Consider the following 13733-nt stretch of genomic DNA (forward strand, 5'->3'; position numbering starts at 1 on the left):
CGCAGTGACCATAACTTGTGGGGGAAGGGGCAAGGGATAACTTCTCCCATTTAATCTTCACACCTTTCGAGAGCAGGAGGCACTTGGAGTTAAAACTTCCTTATTCCATATTATACGATACGAATATGAATGTATAAATGAAGCATGGAATAAGACTTATAAAAATGTCTTAAATGAAATTAAAATGTGATCTAGACTCATTTTAGTAAAAGATATTCTATTATAATTTCCAGAAATAATATGTATGTCTTAAGACTTTTGTCTTAATTATTGTCCCCCAATTTAACTTGTGAATCATGGAATGGGTCCCCCCACGCTATTTCCAAAGAAACTGAAAACTTTATGGTGCCTTCTGCCACATTATTTGAGCAAAATATATTTCCGTAAGAAGAAGCATGAATGTAATTTGGGTCCGACTTCAGTAAAACTAACTGAGCCCCTATAAATAACAAAAATATTTAAGATTAGAAATTTTAGAGTGACAAAATTTCATAATTTTTCTACAAAGGACTAACGCCATATATTTTTAGGAAGCCCAAATATTCATGCTTGCAAATCGGAAAACGTTTCAAGTTCTAGCGCTATCTCAACGTTCAGAAATTTTGAGAAAAAGATATTTTCTATTTTCTCTATCTTTCTCACAAATCCAGTGGTTTTGGTAACTAACGTCTTTGTTTTCCTCCATTAGTAATGTCATCACCAAACAGAAGTTTAGCTGCTATGTGTTACTAAACAGATGAAAATTCAATTGTTTATTATGATCTATCTTATGAATAGGTGTGTAAAAAAATGTTTTGTGGAGAAACCGATAAACTGACATTTCGGTTTTCTCCAAAACCGGTTCAGTTTTTCACCATAACCGGTTTTAAAACTGAAAACGGGTTATGATATAAAATCGAACTGATTTTTGATATGGAGTGAGAATGTTGAAGGAAAAGGGAGAACCTTTGAAAACTCACAAATACGATGTTGTCCACCACAAACTCATATGACTTGGAGTAGGATCAAGAACCAAAGTGAGATCGCTGTCACTGAACCACTGTGCAATTACAAGAAAAGAAAGTATGTATCTTAGGAACACCTGATTCGTCAACTTCGGAAAGCAAGTTTCGGCTATTAAAAGTAAGAAGGAATATCAATAAGATTTATCTTTAGTAACAAAGAATGTATTGGATACTATTAGGGATTAAGAAAGGCTTTAAAACGTGTTGTCATTACTGCAAACACTAAAGAATACAATAATAACCGACTCTTGAGGGATTGATGTCTCCGTACTGTGCGCTATTTTTGGCAGGAAGGATCTCAGTGCAGATTACGTTTGTAGTAAAAAATTGTATTCATATTTTATTTTTAGTGTTGTTTCACTTTCTCTTATACTCCATTTTTTATATCTCCATACATTTGTATTGGCCATTCACATTCCTCAATACAAAGATCTTCACCACAGCACTTTAATCTAAGGACTTTATTAAATTTTGGAAAGAAAATGTGACTAGGTTATGCATAAGAAGTACATAATCAAATTGTAAATATCTATATTCAGAAGAGGCTAATATAGCTTCCGGCGGTGTGAAGTAAGCACCACATATACTCCACCTCTACTATCAGACAGTGTAGTTAACACTACACTCTGATTGTTTTTACACTGTATGTTTCACAAAATGAAGGAAGTCTATTTATGAGTGGGAGAGTGAATTTCTGAGCGACATTTAGACGAAAGTAGAACGTGTAAAAGTACAATACTTATGAATTTCTTTTACCACACTAAATTCAATTGTTCTTTAATATGTCAATGGCAACCTACGGTAACGTCTCGATTCAATAGTTTATTCTACACAAAGTATATAGCTTATCATGAACAGATATCATCTTCTTTATTTCTGGTATCTCCAGATACAACATCTAGTCAGTATAATGTATCTTGATTACGTACTTTAAACGTTAGGAATTTTATCATACAGCAACTAAACCGGTAAAACTTCAAAGACATAATCACTAAGCCAACAAATTGCAATCATAACTCAACATAAAAGCATGTCATGTTCTTTCTAATGCGTTTGTATAATCAACTTGCAGAATACCCGTTCATTGCACGGGAAGAATACGTTTCATTTTGGACATAAGTGGCTGAATTTGGATTTAACCGGCATCGGAAGTCTTGCTTTCAGCGACCCAGAAAACAATGGATTCGACATTAATATCGGTCATTTTCAATCTTTTTTAAATAATTCGCCCTCCCCAAGTTTCACTGTCAAACTGAAATGATAAAAGCATCGCATGCCCGAATCTCATTTTTGTTGAAAATTTGATCGAGATATGGTCGGATGGTTCGAGTTATGAAGTCACAAACATAATCACTTTCTTTTTTTATATATAGATAAGTCACTAGAACACAAATCATAATCCATAACCTTCGTCTTACTTCTAACCATACGTATTACACCATCCCGCTCCTACCGGGATCGTGTTAAGGTCATTTGTTGTAGCCTTATAAATTTTGATTAACCTTATATAGATAAATATATATTTTTATGCCGTTTCTAATGAGCTAAATCTTAACTGGCTCTTACTCTGATATGTAGACTGTGAAGTTGTCAGTAGTTTAATTAAAAGAAAATATAGTTGATAATATGTGAATGCATAAACTTTATTAAATTTAGTTTTGTCTTCTTGTTTCAGGATAGAAATGTGAAGTAATAGAAAGAAGAATACTGCAGCATAATGTGAAACAAGAACTACACATCAATAATGGCTGTAATATAGCCTAAAACGAACACAGTAGGAACAGACAACGGTGTGAATAAAATAACATAATCGGAAACAGTGGAAAACAAAATAATCTTACGTGAAAAATAAGTGTTAAAACACATCAGCGTACTTAGTGAAAGAATGCTTGTGGTTTGATTGTAGGGATGGACAGTAAAACAACGTTGTTGACCCCTCCACTTTTGTACAACAGTAGTTGTTCGAACAATCACTTTTCCAAGGGTGAAGTGTCAACGACAGTAGGTGACATCATGCAGGCTGTCTTTATTCTTCTAATATCGATTGGAATTCTGGGAGCAAATCTTATGGTCATCATTGTCATCAACAGCCGACGTTACACTAAATACATCCATTCACAGGTAAGTTCATTTATTTTTGATGGTAATACGTCTTTAGAGTCTAAATTCTTTTTATACTGTAAATACTTAACTCCGATAGTGACGATTAATTGTTAAGAGTTTAGAACTTAGGCTTAAACTATTAAAATAAGCTGTTCGGTAACCAAATGGAGAGGGTGATAGGCAGAAAAATTGTTACAAAGAAATTCCAATACAACGCTGAGACAAATCGTTACAAAGAAATTTCAATACAGCGCTGTGAACGCTGCTAATAAGCTATTTAGTCTCACAAATTATAAAGGCGCAGCGATCAAGTTATTCTTGTCGGGCTTAAATAGTTGATTATGACTCTCTTACTCCTAAAAGCCACTGTAATTCTAAATGCCGTTGATGGTCATATACAACATAATACGAAGGTAATTTAATACATAAAGAGCAACGAAGGTTTCAAAGGAAGAAGAGAATTTTTGCTGTTTTATCTATTGTTTTCTTTTCTAATCTTTCTTTCTCTTTTTTTAAAGCCACTTTTAAAGCTGACATACTTTGAAGCATTTTGGAAAAATGTTAAAACTCACTTGCGTCTCGTTTTAAACAAAGTGAGGGAATGTGAAACTACTTTTTACTGTTTCTACTGAAATTGAATGAAAAGTCCCTGGGTCGTCAAAGTGACTAACGAAGAGGTTTTGAGGAGGGCTGGAGAGGCATACCTGTGCTTGTGGGGAATACTAAGAAAAGAACTACCTCTAAAGATCACCTTTTGAGTCACGATGGATTATTAACCCGATCATGGAGGGTACAGTCGAGGGCAGAAATGTCAGAGTCTGATTACGGCTAGAATTCATGAAGCAAGTACTGGAGGACACTGGCTGCCCAAAATATTTGAACATAAAGAGGTTAACAAAAGGTGACGAACCCTGAATCTGCTGTAAAACTAATCCTGGGTTGACAACTGAAGAAGAAGAACCGAAAGATTACTAAAATCTATAATGTTCCCAAGCCCTCCATACTGGTGCAGTGCTGGTGTAGTAGCTTCCCCTCACATGGTCCCGGGTTCAATTTCTAATGGAAGAGTATTTAATGAATTGTGGTGGTTCGGATTCCGCCTTAAACTGTAAGTGCAGTCTCATATAATCTTAGTGCTGAGAAGAGATGCAAACCTTCGATAAACAAACATACAACCTGTGTTAAATCCCTATAATTTTCCTGGCTTTTCCCATGCCATGAATATCACCTTATTTTAAACTTAATAAATGGTTTTAGCATCAAATAATCTTTTTTTATTAGGCCTTAATACAGTGTGTCGTTACCATATAAAATATAGCAATTTATGAAATATATTATGAATGGAATATTAATGTGTTGGTACAATTTATTGTTGGCATCAGAAAATAGCTAATCCCATTGTTCCCGAAGAACTCAAAAACACATGTTTACTAATGAGTGATATTCTTTGAACATTGTTCTCCGAAAACTAATATTTTTTTGTTCAGATTTCATTAAATAAATATTTCAGAATTAGCTTTGCAGTGCGACACACACTGGGATAAGGTGGCTCAGTGATATAGAGTTTATCTCTGGCGCGTCGGGTACCTGGTTCGATCCCGGCCAATTAAGGTTGTAGTGCACAACATTGTGTCCGTGGATTTTCTCGGGATACTAATAAGATGGATATCACAGAAATAGAAACACAAAGTAGATCCAGTTGAAAAACACAAAGTACAAAATAGATCCAGTTGGCTAAGGACAGAAATCGGTGAAGATCTTTTGTAAGTGCAGTATTGAGCCTTCGGCACATAGAGTTAGTTATTGCTTTTATTAAGTTTTGTATCATGCAAGCTTCCTAGATTCCATAGAAAACATGTGAAACGAAACTTTTATATTTTAATGATGAATTTAACGCCAGAAACGATCGTCGTCTTTTTACAGAGAATTAAAACAAATATTGCAACATTAAAGTTTGTTACGATAAATTACTAGGAGGTAACATATGTTGATTTAAAATGCTAATAATGCATATAAATTTCCTGAAATACAATAAAATAATAGGCACAAAGAAAAATTGAGAACTAAAGGAGAAAAGAGGCAAAAACTCAGGGTCCAAAATCAGGCATTTTCATGCAAATTTTATACATATCCAGAAATAAAAAAAATACACAATATCATTAAAATTCTAGCTCAAAATATAAAAATACCGACAGCAAGATAAGTGTTCGATTCTTATATTTAATGGCCAGACGATCTTGACGAATAATGATTGCCATAGGCGCCGACTTGAAGAAAATATTGGAGGCCCAAACAATGAATAAATACCTAATCACATTCAGCTGTTTTCTATCAACTACTTGATGAAGGCCTCCTTCCCTCCCCCATATCTCGGTCCACTCCTCCGTTGCGAAATTCACGACCTAAGTCAAATTCGCTTAAAGGCATTAAAACAAATTTAAGTTCAGAACTTGAGAACTTCACTGCAACTTTGCGCAACACATTGATCTTTACTTTCGCCAAAGTGTTGGTTGGAGCTTCAGCGCTCTATTAAAAACATCATTTTGAAAACGGCATTTTCTACCAAATAAGAAGGCTGTTCCTAATATTGAATTAAAGGCATTACGAAGTTTACGATATAAATTATTGCTCCTCTTTGCTAATTCTTCCTCGACTGGATTATTTCGGGGGTGGGAGGGGACGAGGACCCCACCTTCAAATATTGGGGGAGCCAAAAGTGTCCTGCCTCCCCAAAGTCGGAGCCTATGATGATTGCAATATCAATATATTTCAAGTAATGACTTCAATAATGATTTCAAGTAATAATTTCAAGTAATATATTTCAAGTATATTTTATTGAAATTAGTTTAAAGAAATATGTACTATTTGTATATTCTTAATTTATGGTTATTACAGTATAAGTTACTGTAATTTCTTTCGTATTTCAAACATATCGATCTATTCCTGCGATACCTCTTTGCACCAATAACCCTCTCTTATTGTTGCCACACGAAACTAACTCTCCTCCTACTCTGCTATCAAACAATCAGTTCCTATGTTGCTTCTCAAATGGAATTAAAGGAAACATGTTAGAACTTTCGTAACTTTGCAGACTGAAGATGGATAGCTCTTGATCCTTTACGGCTTTCCCTTGAGCAACATAGTCATTGAATCAGACGGCTGTTAAAGGAAAGATGTTTCAATGGTACAATCTTATTTTAAAATATCTTGACTATTCACATCTTTTTAGTTCATACTTTTGCAACAGTACGCAAGATAATTTAGTAGTTTGGTTTGCAATAAATATCCTGAGAATAGTATCTACACTAATTTTTATTTCTTTACTTCTATGATTTATAAGAGGAATTATTTTTCTATTTTTCTTTGAAATAAACTGGAACTTTAATTACATGATTTTACAGATCTCTTCTTCATCTATAGTTAAGTGTACATTGTTTTCCCAAAATTAATTTGTAATATATATATATATATACATTTAATAATACTTACATTTATTTGTTAAATATTAAAATTATAGATTGAAAAGTTCAATTGGAGGAAGTAAGAGATCTTAAGTAGATTCCTTCATTGACTTTTTAAGCAAATCTTTATTACTTCACGTACAACATATTTAATCAACCGTTTCATTTCATCATTTAGTTCCATATACCTACAAGTAACTTCTAATAAGGTTTGTTTCACCATATGCCTTTATTCTACGTAAGAATTAGAGATTCTTTGTTTTCTTTTTTTCTCGAAAAATTTCGACTAAATCCAAATCACAGCTTTGATGGCCCACCCTCACACCATAATACATTATATGCGTTAAAAAAATATATACTGGCATGGCAATTTTGGTCAAAATCGGATGAGTTTCATCGATCGCGTACTATATATTCAATATTATCCTTGTGATTTCTTTTCTGTAAACATAGATGAATGAAGAAAAACGCAAACTAGTGGCAACTTCCAAACAAAAAAAGCATTTTCCCGATGATTGACACAGTTTTATTATTACTGTTTTGGATAGAAGGTACTAACGTGTTGGTAATAGTAGAATGTGAAAACATGACGACAAGTTAGCGGTTGAATGAACTTGAGATTGGAATGTTATGTGACCCACATAACTGCATGACAATATGGGTTGCCTACTATTGTAGTTACCACATCTTTCACTTGGAGCTGAATCACTGCTGTATTGTTGGTGGATTTTATCCATAACGGGCATTGCCATCTTACGCTTAACAGCATTATAGGAACCTACCTGAGAAACCAATGTGCTGGATCCCTACGACAGGCACTCACAGAAATAAAATGTAAATAGACCTAAATTCATGTGAGATGGCACTATGTAGAGGTGACTGCAATATTAATTCAAGGATACTAAATCAGAGACAAATCACTATTGTTTATTTGCAACTCACGAACATTGTACTGTTGTAGAAATCACAGTCGAAAAAAAAGTTATATATTTTTAAATATTTTTATATAGGTTGAACAACCAGAGATTGTTTATTTTTTATGTTTTTATTGACTTAGAAGAGACCAAAAGCTTTTACTTGACAGTGAAATTTTAAATATTATTTTATGCTACGTGATTTCTGTAGGTGAGTGGGTTACAACAAAAATAGGTTAAGAGGAATTTAACCACAATTACACAATTAATATAAAAGACTGCCGTAAATTTTCTTTGAGGTTTAGTTGGTACAGTGGAGAGGCATGGCAGTTATTATTAAAAAGTTTCCATTGTTTGAAACATAAAGATATTTTTTTTTGCCCTTTAAAGGTAGGATTTTCTGTTTATTTCGAATAGTATTGTAAGTAACTATTGTTTTACTTACTCTATAATATGGATAAATGTTAAATTGTAATTTTTTAAATAAAAATGTTCAAAATTCTTACCGTGCAATAAAAAATGTCTCCCTTCTAAATCTTACTTTAGTAATACTCAATTAATTAGCTTTCACTTTTGTTACCACCATTAATTAGTTATTAATTTTGTAACTTCATTTAATTAGTCTTATCATATTTCAACAAATCATTGTAAATATTCTAGCAAGCCTTTTTTTACATAATTTAAATATTCATGTTTCCATAATTTAACTAAAAATGTATCTTATTTAGTAATAACAGGCATTTTGGTTAGCCAATGCTCTTGCCAAAATAATTTGTTTACATTTGCAAATAACGTTATGGCTAAAAAAAAAATAATATTATACCCCAAAAGAAAAGTACACCACATGGCTCATGTTCATTGAGTTAGAAGAGACCAAAAGTTTCCACCTAACAGTAAAATTCTAAATATTATTCTATGCTACGTGACTTCTGTAGGGGAGTGGGTCACAACAGAAATAGGTTAAGAGGAATTTAACCACAGTTACACAATTTATATAAAAGACTGCCGTAAATTTGCTTCGAGGTCCAGTTGGTACAGTGGAGAGGCAAGGCAGTTATTTTAAAAAAAGTCTCCATCGTTCGAAACATAAAGATAAATTTCTCCTGCCCATCAAAGGTTGGATCTTCTGGTCTCTTCTGCCGAATAGTATTGTAAGTAACTATCCTTCTACTTATCCTATAATATGGATAAATGTTCAATTGTAATTTTTCAATAAAAAACGTTCAAAATTTTTACCGTGTAATAAAAAATGTCTCCCTTCTAAATCTCACTTTCGTAATACTCAATTAATTAGCTTTCACTTTTGTTACCACCATTAATTAGTTATTAATTTTGTAGCTTCATTTAATTAGTCTTATCATATTTCAATAAATCATTGTAAATATTCTAGCAAGCCTTTTTTTTTTTACATAATTTAAATATTCACGTTTCCGTAATTTAACTAAAAATGTATCTTATTTAGTAATAACAGGCATTTTGGTTAGCCAATGCTCTTGCCAAAATAATTTGTTTACATTTGCAAATAACGTTATGGCTAACAAAATTTTAATATTACACCCCAAAAGAAAAGTACACCACAGTACTAAGTATTATTTTATAGCTTAGTATTATCTAGACTATTGTGTAGTTGTATTTATTTATGGCAAGTCATTTAACATACACAAATTAGCATGGAACTCTATGCACGCGGGGCCCTCCGGCAAAAGAACATCGGCCATAGTTAAGACAGCACTGATACCAGATATAGGGTTTCTTTCAGTTGACATCTAATTCGAACTACTTTACTCTTTAGACTAACATCACAAAACTTTGACTCTGACAAATATATTTCATCCGATTTACTTTTTCTTCCTTTCTTTTTTAATAACGAAAAAATAAAAAGCAAAAGACAATAACTATCAATTGTGTTATATAGTTCTCAAATTGAAATTTTTGTTTTAATTTACCTATCAACTAAAAGCCATTTTAAGTCATTACGAAAAGGGTTTCATGCTTTGCCTTAATATCCTTGAAATACATGTGTATATTACTTAATATTACAAAATTACTGAGGCAAATCGGGTAAAAGTTTCAAAAATGAATATTGACATATGATAAATGTCATTATGAGAATATAAGAATAAATAATTACTTTGACATAAATAATTAATAATTTGTATTACTTAAAACGCTCGACGGTTTGTATTCTGAGTAATCAACGCTCGCTGTTAGATTCTACTAAAAGCATATTCAATCAGAATTGTTGCTACTCACCTCAATAAGATTCTACTTTACATTATTTTCTAATTATCCTTCCTGGTCCTTTCATAGGTCTGTTTTTCCTAACAGTTTCTCTAGTTCGACTCCTTACACTCCGCGAGCACATTTCATGTAAGCGACATGTTCCTTCAATCTTAGACTCGTCGATTTGATTATTCGCATGATGGTCGGGACCCAACTATTGTAAAGTTTTGCGATACGCTAATTTCCCTTAAACAATCGTTTGTTCATTACCATTTTTTGCATCATACATTTTCCTCTTTGTTTTGAATTCTAAGGAAGTTCTGCTCTACGAGTTATCCACCAACATTAAAATACTATATTCCAAATGTCTACAGAAATTGTCTGCATTTTTTGTTGTTGGTAGCAGTAAAGAAGTTGCCTATCAAGGAAAATATGATTACTTTAAAACAAAAACCGACTGTCTATGTGTATTATCGAAGACAGAGAGGAAATCATAACGTCATCTATGTAATAAAGTGTCATTTTTCTCTTTCCTCGCCTTTCATAACAACTGCGAAAACAAGCACATTTCTTAAATCTGCAGTGATTGTCAATTTTAACCAGGAGATTTAATCTTCTTTGACATATGGCATGGATGACGGCAGCATTCCTTTCCATATATAATACCTCAATAATGAAGTCGAAACAACAAACATCAGTGGACAGTTAATCACTCGACATAATCCTGGACAGACAGATGGATAAACATGCGAGGACATTGCTATTGCCAGCACGTATAGTGGAAAGGGAAAGCTAATCACCGCACTCAGAATCGTTTGTGTGGTGTTTGCATACAGGTGGCAAACCTGTGAAATATTGGTATGAAAATGGATCACCCTAAAGCTATATTTTCGATGCGGGAGCAGCGTGCATAGATAAAGTTTGAGGTGACTGTGACAAAATGCAAGGTAATGTTATGCGGGTGTCCTGGCAGAAGTATATGGAAATTAAATTTTACCATATGAGTTAGCAGCAGAGGTAGCATTGCATGTTTTTACCATTCGTTGAGTTGTCGCAAACTCTTATCGCGTAGAAACCCTCATCACTTTACTGAGATTTAAAATGGACACGTTGCACTCATGCTAGTGACCATCTGGAGCGTTCATGGCAGGACATACGTTTCTGGATCGGATAATCACCATGAAAGCTTGGAGAATCATACGAATCAAAATTGAAACTTCAATTCAATGAATGGTTCCACCTTTCGTAACCCCAACCCATGAAACTGGGCTAGGAACCCTAGAATTTGAAATGAATGTTGATAGTGGTATATGATGTAAAGAATGCCTTTCACAATCACGCCATTATTCCTGGCTAGAAAGTTAATGCCACGTACTAACACATATTCGTAGAACATAAACATCGTCTTGCTTTACGGAGTAAACAGCGGCAGTTCCAAGTAGCTCCCAAACAATGCGTTATCACGATGGTGCTTTAACATCAATGATGGGGATTTAGGTTCTTGAACATCCTCCGCTCTCTATAGAGATGAGCATTCGTAACTTCGGACTCTTTCCTCAATTCAACTCACAAGAGACGCAATTCTGGATGAGATTTGCGAACATAAATATAAACGAAACTGCTACTCATTTTCAGTATTTTGGAGCAGTGTGACAGTGAGTCAAAATATGGCTGGGGATTATATTTAAGGCATGCAAACATTTTTACGTTACTCAATAGGGGTTTGGACTTTATTATTGCTTAAGTATTTAGAGATTATTGACCAAAGAAAGTACATAGAGGAAATCAACTTTTGTTGCTTAGAATACTAGTGCGTGTATGGAGACACGTTAAACATGTTTCTAATTTTTAAATGAAATAATTTAATGTTGTATTATTATTTTATTTACTTACTATTTACTTACTAAGTAGTAGTTTCATTTACTTACTATAATAATCTGACGAAAACATTTTATTCAACGGTACGAGCTAACTTTTTATTCTTTCTTGACAGAAGTAAAATTATGCATGGAACTGTAAATGCATATAATTTTTATTCTATAGAGATTTCCCACTAGATCTTTATATTCTACGAGGACCAACATTATCAATACAAAAAATGGGAAACACAAAAGAAGAAATATATGCTACAAAACGAATTTAAAGGAATGTTGGTTACATTTTTCCGTATGGTTATGTTTCCGCAACTACCTTTTATCCTCGCTTTATCTAAATCTGCGTGGCTTATATGTATGTTTTCGTGTTGTTGCTAGTATCACGCGTGTTGACTGAAATTGCACTTCATCTTTCCCCTGCGGCTGGTTACTATGACGACTTGCCATTCGCTTCCTGTCCCCGAGGTGCTTTCCGGTTCCTGTTGGAAAGTCTCGTTCACTTTTTTCTTCGATAGAAAAAAATCTTCAACGTCATTTTGCTGCCTTTTTAGTTGACAAAGCCGTTTCACTCCAAGCAAAAGGTATCGTATAGGAAAGGATGCGTTTAGCCTATAGCTTCCCTTTGTAAACCGTCTTTTGCGTTTATCTTCGAATAGCTACACCTTGGACTCTTATATAACTCCAGTATTGAAGAATGATATTATATTTTTACCCTTTTTCTTTCAGAATATCATACTTTAATCTTTTGGTTTAGTCTCTTTCACCGTCCTGTTTCTACATAAATTTCTCCTGTGCCTTTATTGCACATTTACTGACGGGAAATTATGAACTTTTAAACATAAGACAGAAAGAACAAAATTTAAAGTGAGTACAGTTTTCCTAAGAGATATTTACAAATACTATATCTTTTTCTAGAAGCCAACCACGAAAAATATCTTCACGTTTTTTTTCTCTCTCATGCATACTAGGAAACAATTTCTTTCTATATCAATTTTTTCTATATCACACTCTGAAACGAAACTCTTAATATCTTTATTAATGATTTATTAATGATTTATTATTATTATTATTATTATTATTATTATTATTATTATTATTATTATTATTATTATTATATTATTATTATTATTAATAATAATAATAATAATAATAATAATAATAATAATAATAAATCATTAATAAATCATTAATAAATAGGAAAACAAATTATTTTATAAAGGGCACGTTAGGAAAGGATGCATTTAGCCTATAGTTTCCCTTTGGCTAATAAAACAAATAATAAAACATGGTATCAAAGGTACTACGATTAAGAAAGTTGGTCAAAAAGAAATATCTAAAGGCTAGAAAATTTTGCTTTTTAACGTTGGAAAACAGTATTTCTAAAGATAAGTACTTCTGAAGAGCATTTAAACAATCACATGATAAACACAAATACCAAAACAGTTCAAATATAATAATACCTGTACATCAGTGTCAGAAATTTTAGACAGCAAAATGTTTTAAAGTTATATTTCATAATTCTTTGAATTCTGACTCCAACCAAAATAAAAAAAATGTAAGGTTATGAAACTGACAGAATATAATATTAATTATGTATGTATCGATTTGTATTCCATCTATCACGCAAAAAGAAATAATTCAAAGAATCAGTAACATTAACCTAAGTAGTACACCTTTGACTCCATTGATCATAAATTATTTCTGAATAAATTATCGAACATTGGCCTATCACTATCTTGTATTAAATGGTTTGAAAGTTACTTATCAAATAGAACTTTTAAAGTAAAAATTGGCAAGGCAACTTCTAGTCAAGATCAAATAGGGAAGGGAATACCTCAAGGGTCTCCTCTGAGTCCGCTCCTTTTTTATCTATTTATCAATGATTTACCAGGAAAAGTCAAGTACTCAAAAACATATTCTACACAGATGACATAAAACTCTTTAGAATAGTTAATAGTGAGTTTGATAATTATCTCCTACAGAAAGACTTAGATGCAGTTAATCATTGGTGCGAAAATAATTTATTAATAATTAACTCTGGAAAAACAAAATATATGACATCAACTAATAAAACTCAATATCTTGTAAGCAAATATAAAATTAATGGAGTAAGAAAAAATAAAGTAGAACAAATTAAACATCTTGGTATTATTT

The 13733-nt window shown here is 32.7% G+C and overlaps 1 protein-coding gene across 1 annotated transcript in view; it reads left to right on the forward strand.

Moving 5' to 3' along the window:
- LOC145691507 (trace amine-associated receptor 8c) overlaps positions 1 to 13733 on the forward strand; it is a 435100-nt gene that overhangs the window by 89423 nt on the left and 331944 nt on the right. Inside the window, exon 2 of the mRNA XM_081766917.1 lies at positions 2680 to 3125. Within this exon, the coding sequence (XP_081623043.1) occupies positions 2913 to 3125 (213 nt within the window). The 5' untranslated portion in view covers positions 2680 to 2912. The remainder of the gene's footprint in view (positions 1 to 2679; positions 3126 to 13733) is intronic.

This window comes from Thermobia domestica, chromosome 1, assembly GCF_964235325.1.
Source record: "Thermobia domestica chromosome 1, izTheDome1.hap1.1, whole genome shotgun sequence".
Lineage (NCBI taxonomy): Eukaryota > Metazoa > Arthropoda > Insecta > Zygentoma > Lepismatidae > Thermobia > Thermobia domestica.